This window comes from Dermacentor silvarum, chromosome 9, assembly GCF_013339745.2.
Source record: "Dermacentor silvarum isolate Dsil-2018 chromosome 9, BIME_Dsil_1.4, whole genome shotgun sequence".
In the NCBI taxonomy this organism is placed as follows: Eukaryota; Metazoa; Arthropoda; class Arachnida; order Ixodida; family Ixodidae; genus Dermacentor; species Dermacentor silvarum.
Genome location: NC_051162.1, coordinates 51,948,069 through 51,964,266, shown reverse-complemented (window position 1 = coordinate 51,964,266; position 16,198 = coordinate 51,948,069). Strand labels below are relative to the sequence as shown.

The 16,198-nt window shown below is 48.6% G+C and overlaps 1 protein-coding gene across 1 annotated transcript in view; it reads left to right on the top strand.

The window, feature by feature from the left end:
* The window catches only part of LOC119465242 (apoptosis-stimulating of p53 protein 2), an 83,702-nt gene that overhangs the window by 33,812 nt on the left and 33,692 nt on the right, over positions 1-16,198 (top strand). Inside the window, exons 8-9 of the mRNA XM_037726036.2 lie at positions 463-541; positions 12,922-13,073. Of these exons, the coding sequence (XP_037581964.1) occupies positions 463-541; positions 12,922-13,073 (231 nt within the window). The remainder of the gene's footprint in view (positions 1-462; positions 542-12,921; positions 13,074-16,198) is intronic.

Sequence of the window (16,198 nt, the reverse complement as noted above, 5' to 3'; positions counted from 1 at the left end):
TGCCTCTCATGTGACGTCAACACTGGCTGATTCACAGAGAGCAGCAGAGAAGGAGGTCACATGGGGATTGTGTCCACTCGTCAGCTTTTGGCACGGGCAATTCAAATTGAGGAGCAGTATTGGTAGCTTCGGTGGCAATTTTCTACACAACAAAGTCATGTATTGTTACACACAGAAAAAAATTGTAGATTTATTTGTTTTGCCATATTGGTACATTTGATAGATTTATTCATGAATAACCTATGGAACTAACTAGGCTCAATATTTAGTGTTTCTTATTAAAGAACCCCATGTGGTCAAATTTAATCCGTAGCCCTCTATTACAGCATCTCGTAACCGTAGTGTTGCTTTGAGAGGTTAAGCCCCATGAATGAAACAATGCATCAATCAGTCAATCAATCAAACTTTCATCAGCTGACATGCCAGCAAGGACAGACAAATAACTGCTCCTCTTCTCTGCAGGCATCTGGAGAAGGATCTGCAAGTGAGACGGATGGGCCGCAGACTCAGCCGCAGCCACAGCCAGAACAGCAGCGTCCAGGTTAGTTTCAATTCTGTGTTTTACTGCAGATTTTGTATGAAATATTGATCATTAGAAAATTTGCCACAGAGTTTAATGTGTACAAATTTTGTGCATGAAAACCAGGTGCTGTACATGATTGAGAGCTTACTCTCATTGCTAACAAGAATGTTGTTAGCTATCAGTAACTTTGGCACATAGGAATCTAGATGTACCGTAACTGTTATTGAAGGTGACAACAGTTTAGTATGTTAGCACGGAATACGGCTCAGTTTGTATACATTGTTGTTTGTATGCAGCCTTGTGTTGTCATTCCTTGTCCCTTCGTTTAGCACCCCTCCAAATCAGTTTCAAAAAGTACCAACAAGCTCAATTTTCAACCCTTCTGTATACAAAGATCTGGAAAATATTTTTTTATCCATGGAATATCTGTTGAATAGAATCAAGTATTTCTTTCCTCTGAGGTTAAAGAAATAGTGTAGATATGTCTTTCTGACTATCAATGAGGCTTTCAGTTATATAGTGGGCAATACTTCTGCATCATGGAATTTTAGGAAGTTCTGCCTCTTAAGTTTTTCAGCATGAAGCAGAAGTTATTTTTTCGTGTCCTACGGCAGGTATCCTCCGTTTGTTGGATCTTCATTCCTGCGTTTGCACTTTCCATGCGCATTGCTTTTGTTGGTGTACTCTTTGTCCACGTCACGTATGGGAATTGTTTCGACCACTTCTGTCGACTTGGGCGAACCTTGTGCCAACAGAGACCATGCGTCATGGAAAGGCTGCGTGCAAGGCAACGGCCAACCTCGACCGGGTGTTCCACTGAATATACCGAATACACTAGAACATGGGTTCTCAAAGTGGGTTCCGCGGAACCCTGGGGTTCCGCAGGCCCCTGCTCGGGGTTCCGCGAGCCACTGATAAATTTTCCGTGGTCCTGCGCTCGCCAATTAAGTGGCTAAAACGGCGAACAAGAGGTGTGCTCGATACACAGAACTTCCATTACCCATGCCCGAGTGTCAAAAAGCACATCACAGCGCGTAACAGCAGTGCGTGAACTGTACAATGAATCCGCAAGCAGCTTTAGCCACCCAACCTTCGAAAACGGGCAGCGCGCCTAAGCTTTCGCTCTTGAATCTCGGAGGCCGTAACTTAACAACATGCTCATTTCTCCCGTTTTTAGATTGGGTAGGTGCCGATAGCGTGCGCACTGACATATACGTCGGAGGAACAAAAAAATTAATGTGCGGAGCACCACAAATGCACGCCGCGAAAGAGCAAAAACGGCGCTAGCATCGAAAACAAAGCGGCGCAGTCCCCATCGCCATGGTCCTCAGCAGCAATCGCACGCGATACCTGACTGACAGCAATGCCTGAATGCTTTGTGCTTATTTGTGCCATTAAAGCCCTTATTGTTGCAATAATCGCCGCGCGTAACACCACGTTGGCGGCTAGCCGCGTGCTTCCATAAGTGCGTAGTCGCCATCTGTGATCGCGTCGATAGCCACCTGTGATGACAGGTTCTTTCGTCTAATATTTTCTGACGGTTCTCTGAGGCGAAGCCTCCCAGAACCCAATTGAGGACAAAGCCGTTTGTGGAACGCACACACAAAACGTTTAATGTAACTAGAACGAGAAAAAAAAAACGCATAAAATAAACACTCAAAAAGAACTCATAATACAACACACATGTGGCTAGAACGCTAATGATATCGGGCAAGTTCGGGCAGACTGCGGGTGTGAGTACGCGCGAGAGTCTCGACGCGGTGAAGCGGAGACGAGACGATGAGAGAAGTGGCGTCGATCTCACCAAAGCTCGGTGTATAGGATCGTTGACCGGCCTAACAGAGCGTAGCAGCTCTGGCGTGGAGAGAGGAGTCAGGCGGCTTGGTGGCACAGGCAGACGGCGGCGGCGTTCTGGCCGGGCAGCTGGTTGTGGAACTCTGGCCCGTAGCCCGACAGCTCACGTTCTGCCCACGGGCACAGACGCTCGCCGGCCTCGGGCAGCAGTAGACGATCGGGCAGAGTGGCGACGCCCAGGAATGGGTTGGCAGGAGGCCCCGGCCGGGTGAAGTCCTGGTGGCTCGGGTCCGGAACCCGATGGCAGTCTTCAACCCCCGGTCCGGTGGCCGACCTTCTCCTGGTGCTGCTTCTGGAACTCTTCCCCCTACTGCCAGCGCGGCTCGCTTTGCTGCCGCTCTGGCCGATTTGTCATTTGTTCATTGGCTGCTTGAAGCTCCGTGGTCTTCTGCGATTGGATGCCTTTTTGTTTTGTTTCTTGCGCCGCGTGTCCACGCCCCGGGCGGTCTTCGGCATCGTCGTTTTCCATCAGCATGGAATTCACCTTGGCGCGCGCTCTCCTTTTCGTCTGCTTCTTGTTTGAATGCACCGCCTTGTCGCACACCACAAATATCACCGTCGCGCACCACACATCACACCACCACAGTTTCGTCCACAGTGGTTGCAGCAAACAGTAACTACGTTTTGACTCGGGGCGCGCGTCGGCTGCGTGCCTTCAAAACTGCCTAGTCGTCATCCATGATCGCGTCAATAGCGACTGCGGATTCGTCCATACTTGTTCCAGCAAGTGGTAGTTTCGTTTTGACTTGGTGCATGCATCGGCCAACCGCCTTCTGAACCACAAGGTCGCTTTCCATGATCGCGTCGATAACGGCGGCAGTTTCGTCAACAGCGGTTGCAGCAAGCAGTAGTTGCGCTTTGACTCAGTGCAAAAATGTCAAAGATTAAGAGCACCGGCTACATCGCGATGGATGGACGATTTGATGGCGACCAGCTTCCTGGCGAAAAAATAACCAGATGTGCGCGCGGCAGTGAAAAGCATGTCTGCAGATGAAGACGTGCGCCGCGACCATGCTGCGAAGGATGTTGCGAGGCCTTCGCCGCTGCTAGCCCTTAATCAATCTTGAGATGACAAGAATTTCAGCTTCCTCACTGCTTTTGTGCAAAATAGAAACAAGATTTGCTGATGCATTCAGTAAATAAAAGCGTGTTGACGTAGTAAGCATTCATTTATTGTTTTCTTGATACTCTGTATAATTCGACATTACTTTAATTAGGACATTTTAATTCGGTTAATTGGGTGGGGTTCCTTGGCGCTTCATGGAGCTTAGCAGGGTTCCCCGGAACGAACATGCTTGAGAACCCCTGCACTAGAACCTTGTTCATGCTTTCACGAAAAAAGAAAATTCAAGAAAAACATACTAACCTGGAAAACGTACGATCCGAAGTCACTAAAAAGCTTCACAGACTCAACTGCAGTTAACATCTGTGTAACGCGAAGGTTGCGTGAATCATTGCAGCATCAGATGCCAACGCACGCCGAGTTGATAGATCCCGAGCAGCCCAAGACGTGCATTGTCATTTTGTCCGTGCTAACGTAAGTCGGCCTGGCTCCGCAGCTTCTTTGGGCGGGGCATTCTCACTAGATGTTTTGACGTGCCCACTCGGCAAGAATTGATACAGCACGAGACGCCAACGCGCATCGATCGTCTGGGGCCTGAGCGGCCCGAGACTCACTTTGTCGTTTTCCTATTGCATAGGGTTTTAAGATGGTGACGGGTAACCAAAACAAAACTGGGCCGGTGGGCAATGTTTGAATACAGTGTAGACCGCTTATAACGTAAGTCGCCGGAGTCACGAATATCCGCACTATAAGCGGTACCACACTATAACTAAAACAACAATTTCCAAGGCCCGCACATATACAAAACATGTTCACCGAGCCACCACGTGTATGCGACAGTCGAGGAATGCGGCTAGAACATTTGCATTCAATTTTCAGTTGAATCTCGTTAATTCGAAATAATTCACGCGGCGGCGCCTCCGACCAGCATTGCTCTGGCACCGCATAGAGTAAAAGCTTAGGAGAGACCCCTGAATGTTGCGTGTGAACAAAACAAAAAAAAAGAAAGAAAAAAAGATGCGGCGTAAATTTCACGCTCTCTCAAATGACAAGGTCGCCGATTCTGCGTTGCGCCGGAGATGCGTGTACATGCCGACGTCTCAGCCATGCGTAGAAAATGGCAGTGAACCCTTCTTTCTCCTTTATGCTTCCTCTACTTTCTAGTCACGTGTTGACCTTGCACGCTGTGGCTACGGCGCAGATGGAAGCAGCGGCGCTGTCCCAGGCCGGCCAACAAAACTGCCCACGCCGGCCAACGAAACTGCCCACGCCGGCCAACGAAACTGCCCAGGCCGGCAAACGCCCGCTTTCCAATAATGGCAGAAAACGAAACTTCTGGGAGCTGGCGCCGGGCCGGCCGGAGCTGCGGCGCCTGCACGGTTGCGGGTGCGCACGGTGACAGTCCAAAGTGAGGGAGTTACGAGGGAGGGCGAGGGGAGCCACTGAAGCAGCGGAGTTGCCGAGGCGAAATCCGCTTCCCTGCCGCCCTCCTCCCTCACATTCCACAGTCTTCGCGTGCGCCCTTCGCCGTGCCGTGCCGGTGCCGCCCGCTTCCTGAGTTTACTGCCGTTATCGTGAAGCGAGCGTTGGCCGGCGTTGGCAGTTTTGTGGCCCTCGCTCGCTATGCGCGCCCTGATATTTCATGACTCGCACTCAAAATTCTGGTTTCAGCCTCACTGGCTGTTCGTTCGCACCACGTGCCCTTCTCCTCCACTTCGTCTTTCTTTCTTCCTCGAGCACTCCTTGGGGTGCCCGTTTGAGGGGAGCGTTAGCCGTCTCCGCTGACTTCCATACTCCCAGGCAGCCGCACTGTAACCGGTACTGTGGAATCTCGATGATACGAATTTCACGGGGTCACGAAAAATATTCGTATCATCGAAACACAATTAAAACTAGCTAAATTAAGGGGTGATGCAGGGATCAGATTGCGAAAATCGCGAGAAAAATCGATTTTTGAAAACCACGCGTTTGGGTATCTGCAACGCCTAATCTACGCTGCATCAAAATGGTTTGGCTGAAAACGCACGAAAGTGCCCGAGAAAGTTTAATTCGTCAGTGCGCAGGACGAGAAAACAGCTTTAAATCGCGCAATATCACCGCAGTACACGGAGCCATATCTCGTATTTCCTGCCACCAAGCGCCGCCTTCTTGGTATCGTTCGAAAGCTCAAAGTTTCGCCGTTCCGCTTCTTAATTCGTCCGTCGTCGCCAACTTGTAACAAACGCACAAACACCAAAGAAGCGCGGGTCTGCAATAGGTCTGATAAAAGCGGGCCTCCGATTGGCTGCCGTGCTGAAAGGCGTCTCTCCATTGGTTGCTGCTGTGGCAGGGGCAAGATGGCAACCGCAGTTGTCTGCTTCGTAAACCACGCCGGCGTCTTCACTTGACACACAGAATTCGGATTACTGAGAACTCCCAGGTTAGTGATGGATCGTCGCTCGTTGGCGAATAAACTTTGGACGAAGCACGCCTTCGGAATACGGAAGTGCTCCTACGGCGAGAAAAATACGGCGATTAGCGGAAGAAGCGGAGGCGCACTCGACTGAACGAGCGCAACCTTGCACCGTGGATTACGTGCCGCGCTATCTTGCACCGTGTGACTCCAGCAGCGAAACCCACAATCGCCCTGTGCCATCATCACCGATAACGCAGCCGACGGAAGATGCGCCTCCCGTGCCTCGGCGTACGACCGCGCGAATCAGCTGAGATCATATCTCAGTAGACATAGGTCGCTGCGACTAGGCAAAATGGCGCAAAAAAGAACGCGGCCCGAAGCACGGCAGCCACTCCACCTGATGGCACGCGGAAAAGAAGGAAAAGCACAAAAGCAACAAAAGCGCCACCGCTTCGAACTCTTCGCGCCCATTCGCGGCCTCCGTGCTGTCCGGCGTCGCCTCCGCACCAAAAGAGAAAGGGAGAAAGCACGTGACTGCACGCTGTTCTCTTTCGCGGCCGTCGGTGGGGCGGCATTTATTCGTATCAACCGACGCGGGTCGAAAATCGATTCGTAACAACCGTTTTCTAGCACGTTGCAAAGTAATGGGGCTCGGCCCTGACCGCAGAAAAATTTGTATCATCCGGAAATTCGTATTAGCCGTGATCGTATCATCGAGGTTCCACTGTATTTCGTTTCCCGCAACTTCACTATAAGCGATACATGTATACATGGAGTGGTATGGGAAAATTAACGGGAGTCTGAAAAGACCGCACTATATCCGGTCCTGCACTATAAGCGGTTATGTTATAAGTGGTCAATACTGTACAATGTCACCAGAGTGAAACGTGTCGTTCACTTTGCGCCACCTGTAGCAGGAAACATGGTAGTACGTTTGGGTTATCACTAGGGATGGGCGAATCGTGAACTTGAGGTTCGAAGTGAATTTGAAACGAATAGTGATTTGGTCGAATAATTTCGAATCGAATAGTATATATCACATATTACAGTAAAACCTAGTTAATTCGAATTTCATGGGACCGAAAAAAATATGTCCGAATTAACAGAATGCCGAATTATCAGGGTATCCCGAAAACAATAAGCAAATGCTTACTACATCAGCACGATTTTATTATAGTGTAATGGATGAGCAAATCCTTTTGCTATTTTGCACAAAAGCAGTGCGGAAGCTGCAATTCGCGTCATCTCGTGACTGATTGGCTCTCGCAGCGGCGATCAAGGCCTCGCGACTTCCTTCGCAGCACGGCCGCGGCGCGCGCTATCATTTGCGACATGCTTTGCACTACCGCGCGCACATCCCGATTATTTTTTCGCCAGTAAGCTGACCGCCAACAGATAGCACGTCCATCGCGATGTAGCCGGTGCTCTTCATACTCAACAGCTTTGTACCGAGTCAAACCGAAACAACTGTTTGTCGCAACTGCGGCCGCTATCGTTGCGATTATGAACAGGGACAATGCGGTGCCTAAGGGTACGGCCACGCTAGCGGCAAAAACGCGCAAGTCATGCCGCGCGCGGCAGCAGTGGCAGGTAGCGGGGGTTTTGCGATGTGCTGCGCGAAATGGATTCGAGACCCATTTCTGCAGCAAGTGCCGCGTGCCGCAAGATGAATGACCAATCAAGAGCGACGAGGGTGGCGTCACGGAGCCATGGCAAATGGAGCACCGCGCTTCGCGCCGGGTTATTCGTCGTCTCTCGCTGTTCCATAGAGGGATTTGTGGACGCTGTCCGATTGTACCCTTTCCGCTCACGGTGATTCTGCGTTCCAAGAGCGCACGAGGTCTTATCGCGCTGCCGTGCGGCGAGACGTGATTGCAGTGATGTGATTGCTGCTCCAGTTGCTCCAAACTGCTCCAAAAAGCGAATCCTGCTACATCCCACTACATTTTCGATAATGTGCTCCAAAGCTGCTCCAAAAGGTGTCTTCTGCTACTTTAAAAAACAGACTTATCTAACAAGCGACATCATTTATGACATGCACTCATCATGTGTGCACATGGATGAAGTAAAACATGGGTGCAAGAGTCGGGCTACTACGTGCCTAGAATGTGCTGGATCCAGCCATTGCTGAAATGGTGCTTAGGAGGTGAGAGCACATAACTTTCTTAATAACGCTTTATGGAAAAGCCTTCTGCTGATACAGCAAAGCCTTTTCGCAATACGACTTTCCTGTGGTTTCATCAAGTGGCCACATAACGGCTGAAAATTTCGCTAAACAGGGGCAACTCATCGTACATGCTTCTGAGCTTGTTTCTCTTCCTTACACTGTTGCCATTTTGCTGTTTTCTGCTGGTGTAGCTTAGCAAGCGAGCATTGCACACTCCTAAAGCTCATCCATAGTCGAGTTCCCCTTATTCCCATCTCCATGTGCACTTCTACAGTTCCCGCCATTTTATCACCCAGCCTCCTGCAAACTGGAAAGCTAAAGCAGAGATTAGAGTGGTTTATGGTTGTACCATCATCATGATGCTGTAGTGGTTGTATTATCGCCATCCCAGCTTCATCATCTAATTTTCATCACGCCATCGTCTTCATACAGTTGTCATTCCATTGCCATGATGCCATTGTCATCACACCGCCGTCGTCATTACTTCGTCATCATGCATGGGATTCGCATGTTTTAGCGCCACATCTTTATGTTGAGCTAAATGATTCTTGGTAAAAATGGGCTTGTTTCCCATTAAATTGGGCTTCCTCCTTTTGTAAGCTCTCTTGCTTCTCTCAAAGGAAATAAGCATTGAGATGCTCCAAAAGCTCGCTTTTATACTCCAAAGCGCATTTTTGGTTGCTCCAAGAAGCTGTTCCGAAATGGCCTCGGCCAATCACTTCACTGCGATTGCCACGGTGGTCTTCACGGCAAGGCGCTGACGCGCAGTAACTTGCCGCTCGCGGCAAGGCGGCAGGAATCGGGGGTATTTAAGGCACGCGGCCGACGCACGCACCGAGTCAGAACGAATCTACCGTTCGCTGCAACTACTGCAGACGAAACCGCGGTTGCTATCTATGCGATCATGGATGGCCACTACACAGCTTTTTAGGCATGCGGCTGACGTGCGTATTGAGTCAAAACGAAACTACTTTCTGCCGCAACCGCTGTAGAAGAAGCCGCGGCAGCTATCGACGCGATCGTGGATGGCGACTATGAAATCCCGCGGCCAACGCGTTGTTATGCGCGACGGTAAACGCAATAAAAGCACAAATACGCACGAATCGTTCCATCGTTGCTGTCATTCACGTACGATTTCCGCTGATGACTATGACAATGCGGACTCCGGCGCTTCGTTTCGGTTGTACGCTAGCGCTGTTTCTGCTCTTTTGCGTCGCACATTTCAGGCTCTTTAATGCGAAAACATATAGTCTTCGAGATTTATGGTTGATGTATGGCAGCCATGACGTGAAGCATAGCCTCCGAGATGTGTACCGGCCGTCGGTGCTTTTGGCTGCCTATTCGGGAGCGCCGAATAATTCGAAAATATCGAATACCTGTATTCGAATCGAAGCGAATAACGAATATAGAATTATTCGATCGAATATTCGATAATACCAAATATTCGCCCATCCCTAGTTATCACCTATCAAAAAGTGCAGTCCGCTTCCAACGCCACTACGCCACCCGCGCTGTGAAACAGATAGGTGACGATGCTTATCGTGATAGAGTTGGCAACGATAGCTGTGAATGCGACGTGCAACGACCCACGAGCTGATCTGCTGAAGAAGAAACTGAGTGCGCGTCGGCATTTTCGAGTAACACAGCTGGTCGAGTATTGCGATGCAGCTGTTGTGGCAGATGCCTGGCTGCTCGCGACCACACGTGCCTCGTGCCTTTTCTTGTTTACATAGGATCTAGCGGCACAAATTACGTATGATACAATCGCAGTTTGGCGACGTACTGAACGTTGTTGTCGAAAGATTGTGTTCTCCGGGAACGTATTAATCGGCAAAAAAGCGTAACTGTATTGAGTCATTTCTTGTGTTCTCAATCACAAACGTAGGCACTGGGAAATCATACTAAATGGCATCAACAAGGTTCTACTGTATTTGCACACCTTACTTTGTTAAATTTGTTACAGTTAGTTTTAATAAGTATATTTGAAGAACTTCACACCTCTTAGTTAAAAGACAGGAGAACAGTCCCATTAGACAGCAAACGAAGGTAGCTGATATTCAGTTCGATATTAAGAGGACAAAATTTAGTTGGGCAGGCAATGAAATATTTATACCGTAGCAGATAAGCGGTGGTCTGTTGGAAGTAAAGGACTGGATTCTGAGTGAAGGGAAGTGCAGTTGAGAGCAGCAGAAGGTTAGATGATGCGATGAAATTGCGAAGTTTGTAGAGACATAAGATGTACAGTAGAGACTCGGTACGTTTCCTTGGTTAGGACATTTTTTCCTGCATTCTTTTCCAGAACATATGAACGAGGTTCTACTAGTCTGCTTATGCAAGAGGGGGTTAATAACAGGGAGATTGTTAGGTGAAGCCTTTGTCTTGCAGTGACCATATAATGGGCATATGGTGATGATTTCGCTAAAACGATACCATCAGAATGTAAACATGCCTAGTTGAAACTATTTTTGATAAACACTCAGCACTTTCAAAATTAATGTCACGGAGCGCTCATGCAAGAATTACAAGAATGTAGTATTGCCGTGTGCATTTCATTGACTTATCTTTCTTGGGCTATGATGTTTCAGTGCAAGATAATAACTTTTTTAGCATTCCAGAGGTGTAATGTACCAATCAGGCTTGGTACATGATGATGATGATTATGATGTACCAATCAGGCTAAGCTTGAAACTGCTCCTTAGAGTTTTATTTATGCCCATACACCTTCAAACTGGCATTAAAGAATTTCGGTCACATACTTCAGAGAGTCAACATTCTGAAGAAGGGAAATTTGTTGTGTGCTCTACTCAACCAAGCCCAAGCTGCCACAAGCTTTCTTTTTTTTTTCTCAAATAAAAATTACACTGTGGCTTGAGCTCAGATAGTTACAATTTCTAGCATCTGTCAAGGTAAACCTGATTGATAAAACTGTAAATAGCCACGGAGCACAAGTGTTGCAGCTAATCGTGTGATACACAACATGTGCTTCCATGAATGTACCAGATCTTCATTTTTCTGTTTGTGCCATTAGCTTTCGGTGTGGCAATGTTGTATATTTTTGTGCTCTCTTTGTAATGACCCTCTGTGTAGGGTCAGCTATATTCGTACATAAAGTTATTGCTTGATTTGATGTGATGTCAAATGTCAGCCGAGAGCAAGCAGTTTTCTCCATTGTCAATCATTCTCTCCTGTTGCACTTTGAAATACCAGAAACTAGAAATTCGGCAGAGCATGACTGTCGTGTCTGCGGATTGCATTATGATTGTTCGAATCTCACCATCAGGTAAATTTCAGATGAATGACCTTTTGCCTTCTGCTGTAATAGCAGTGGCAGATGCTCAGTTTTTTGGCAATAACTGATCACATAAAGTCACATTCTATGTGCAAAAAAAAAATATGGCCAACTGAACCGCAGTTGACGTCTACATCATAAGGTTTGATGCAATTACTAGAGGGAACTGTGACTACAGGACCAGCTAACAGGGTGGTTCAGCTGGCATGGGAATGATGGTTTGTGCATGGATTTGGCTAAAGTCTGTCCTTGTGGCTTTAGACGGCTTCGTAACTTTGCGAACTCATCATTCTGAAGAAAGTACTTTGTTATAAATAATTAAATAAACATTATTAATGCTGTCCGACGACAGGATTCGAACACAGGAACTCTAGCACAGTAGCCCGATATTGAAACTTTGATGCCACGGACACATGGACAAGCGGAACCGCTGCAATTAGCAGCGATTATGCGTGTTCGCACAATCGAATAATTATGCATGTTCCCTCACAGAGGACCCTGATCATGAGAAGGAAATTTACAGAAAAATCAAAATGGGTTGGAGTGCATACGGCATGTATTACCAAATCCTGACTGGGAGCTTACCACTGTCGTTGAAAAGAAATGTGTACAATCATTGCATTCTACCGGTGCTAACATATGGGGCAGAAACTTGGAGGTTGACAAAGAAGCACGAGAATAGGTTAAGGACCGCACAAAGCGCTATGGAACGAAAAATGTTAGGCCTATCGTTAAGAGACAGGAAAAGAGCGGTGTGGATCAGTGAGCAAACGGGGATAACCGATGTTCTAGTTGACATTAAAGGGAATAAATGGAGCTGGGCCGGCCAGGGAAACACAGTTGAGGACGGCAGAAAACTAGGCGGGATGATGAAGTTAGGAAATTTGCAGGCCCAAATTAGAATCAGCTAGCGCAAAACAGGTGTAATTGGTGATCACAGGGAAAGGCCTTTGTCCTGCAGTGTACATAAAAATAGGCTGATGATGATGATGATGCATGTTCAGTATCATTGCCTTTTGCATTTAAAAAGGGTATAGATTACTTTGAAATTTAGGCCATTGAAAGAACATCTGAAGCCACAAGCATGAAGATCAGACAATCCTGTACTAACCATCATTCGTATGGGGCTGAACGATCGCAGCGCCAGAGTTCTTTCTAGGAATTATTCTAGGAAACTCTATGGTCTATGTTACTGCGAATCATTCATGATTTGTATAGAACAGTTGTATGAGTAATGTAACTGTTGTGTAGCAAACAGTTATGCAGGGATTATACGCTGTAGTGTTTATATTTACAATAAGTAAGACAGAATGTTTCTAATTACTAGATATAAGATTTAAAGCAAACTAAAGCTCAGTGGCACGTACCCAGTCATCCCTGTGGCACATAATCTGAGACTACACGGTCAACGGCATCGGCTCACCAAAACGGCAAAACGGCCCGCCCTCTTGCAAAAAGGTGGTTGCACTCTGAGAAGAATGCTTCGCATTAAAGATGATATGGCATGTAATAAGAAACGCTAGTTGATATGGACAATTGCTGTTGAATTTAAGTAATAGTGAAAGGTTGACGTGATGTTGCTGCGTCGTCTCTGTCTCGTCGTGTCAACTTGTCCATGTGCTGCGTGCAGCAAGGGGAAACCTGCGCTCCGGGGGCAGTACGGGTGGCAGCGGGGGTCGCCGCAAAAAGGGTCCCCAGCGAGTGAGCTTTGACCCCTTGGCCCTGCTGCTGGACGCCGCCCTCGAGGGAGAGCTCGACCTGGTGCGCACGACAGCTGCTCAGGTGCGTGCATTCACTACTGCGAACTGTCTCTGAAAAAAAAAATTCTGGCAGAAGCCATCTCACGCAGAATGTCAACCTTAACCCCTTCCAAGCCTTCGATGAGCTGAGTTTGTGTAAGCGTTTCTTGCAAAACGGCCATGGAGGAGCTGTGCTCGTCGACAGGTACTTTTCATTTTCCAGCAAAGCCATGGACGAGCTAGTTTCGCCTCAGTAATTTGTCATGCTTCTGGTAGACAACAGCACACGGTCTGCGCAGCGGTGCAAGGAGGACAGAGATTGTTTTAGTGGAAGTAAAACAAGTTGGCAGCTGGAGTCTTTAAATATGGGGCCGCTGGCAGCTCAAGTTTCACTGGCTTCTTCGCAAAAAAGGAAAGGTGACTTCACTGATGAATCGAGAAGTCCTGAAGATTAAGTGTTGTGAGACGACACCCGGGACGAAGGCAGAGCTCTTCTATTGTCACACAGCGCGAGACAGCCCACGAACACCAATCCAACAAAATGATGATGAGGATGGGTATATACACATGAAGGCGATGATGAACTGCACAGTTAGCGCTCACACTCAACTTCCCCCCCTCACGAAAGCGGCCGGTAAGGCAGCAAGTCAGAAACGGGGGAGTGGGAACGCCGAAGATACGGCTTCAAGCGAGACGTGAACAATTTCAGTGCTGCAGCAACGGCGGTCAGTAACCGAGGTAACAGGAGCTACGCGATAGTTCACGGCAGATGTTCTTTCAAGCACGCTATATGGGCCGCGATACCTGTGAAGAAATTTTTCACAGAGCCCTGGCACTCGAACAGGTGTCCAGAGGAGCAGTTCGTCGCCTGGGCGGAACGAAATGACACGACGGGTCGCATCACAACGGACTTTCCTCTTGTCCTGAATGGTCGCGGTGTGGGCGCGCGCAATTTCGCTGCAGTGGGCGACGCGGGCGGCAAACTCCTCTGGTAGAGATGTGGATGGAACAGAAGGCGTAGAGAGAAAGGTGGTGTCCAAAACAAAAGACGGTGCACGGCCTTACACGAGGAAAAAGGGGCTGTAGTTTGTTGTGCATTGAATGGCAGTATTATATGAAAACGTGACGAAAGGAAGTATAGTGTCCCAGTTTGTGTGGTCGGGTTTAACATACATGGAGATCATGTCAGACAGAGTTCGATGGAAACGCTCGGTAAGACCATTGGTCTGGGGATGGTACGCAGAGGTGGTCTTATGGATGGTGTTTGAGGCTTGCAGGACTTCAGCAAGAACATGGGAAAGAAATGTCTTGCCACGGTCACTTAAAAGAACACAAGGCGCACCGTGGCGCAAGATAATGGCTTGCAGGGCAAACTCGGTGACCTCAGAGGCCACACCAGAAGGAAGAGCTGCCGTCTCAGCGTAGCGAGTGAGATGGTCCATGGCGGTGACAATCCAGCGGTGACCCGCGGGAGTAAGCGGAAGGGGTCCGTATAAGTCGATGCCCACGAATTCAAAGGGAGCGGACGGGCACGGCAATGGTTGTAAAGGGCCGGCGGGAAAAGAGGTCGAACGTTTTCGATGTAGGCATGACGCACACGAACTGATGTACTTGGCAACTCTAGTAGACAGGCCAGGCCAGAAACAGCGAGTCTTAATGCGGTCGTAGGTTTTATGAAATCCTAAGTGGCCAGCCGTTGCGTCCTCGTGAAAAGCTTGTAAAATTTGTAGTCGAAGTAAGCGAGGGACAACTAGGACCCATCGGTCACCGGTAGGGTGATAAACTTGCTGCAATAATGAGCCAGCATCAAGTTTAAACCGTGCCAGTTGTCGCCTTAAGCGGCTGTTGGGAGGATGGGATAAGCCAGTGAGCCGGTCGATAATTGTGCGGCAGTACGTATCTGCACGTTGGAGGGAGGCGAGGTCTTCATAGGACAGAATGTCGACCGAGGTCACGAACCGTACAGGGGCCATGGTTGTGGTTGGTTGGCTTGGCGGTGCCGAACGGAGGGACGGTGAGACATGGGCATTTGGCGACAGTGGGCAACGAGATAAAGCGTCAGCATCTTGATGTTGCCTGCCAGACCTATAAGTGACAGTGTAGTCGTACTCCTGCAAACGCAGAACCCAATGGCCGAGGCATTCGGACAAATTCTTCAGGCAATGTGCAGACGCATAATAGCCCAAGCTGTCGATTCCCACAATCAACTATTGTGGCTGATGCGCAATGACCCAAGTTGGACAAGAATGGGCAGGCACATATTAGCCCAAGTTGTCCATTCCCACAATCAATTATTCTGGCACAGGTGCAGTGGCCCAAGTTGGCCAAGAATGTGCAGATGAATAATAGCCCAAGTTGTCCATTCCCACAATCAACTATAGTGGCTGATGCCTAGTGGCCCAAGTTGGCCAAGAATGTGCAGATGCATAATAGCCCAAGTTGTCCATTCCCACAATCAACTATTGTGGCTGATGCGCAGTGGCCCAAGTTGGCCAAGAATGTGCAGACGCATCATAGCCCAAGTTGTCCATTCCCACAATCAATTATTGTGGCACACGCGCACTGGCCCAAGTTGGCCAAGAATGTGCATACGCATATTAGCCCAAGTTGTCCAGTCCCACAATCAATTATTGTGGCACAGGCGCAGTCACCCAAGTTGGCCAAGAATGTGCAGATGCATAATAGCCTAAGTTGTCCATTCCCACAATCAACTATTGCGGCAGGATGCGTGGTGGCCCAAGTTGGCCAAGACTGTGCAGATCCATAAAAGTCCAGGTTGTCCATTCCCACAATCAATTTTCTGGCAGATGCGCTGTGGCCCAAGTTGGCCAAGACTGTCCAGATACATAAAAGTCCAAGATTCCCACAATCAACTATTGTGGCAGATGCGCAGTGACCCAAGTTGTCTACTCGGCAAAACAAAAATGCAAGAAAGCACGAAAAAGTATTTGCTTTCCCCAACCCCCCTCAAACAGAAACTTAACAACACATCAAACTTAACAACATATGAACAAGCCCTGCGGTGGAGGACTACAGGGCGTGCCAAACAAAGGCGTTTTCGTATGCACCCTCCACATGCATACAGCCTCCAGGGCCGGGTGTTAACCCGCCACAGTGTGGTGCAGTCGCACAACGCCTCAAGCCACTTCACCACCCCGGAGGGTGGTG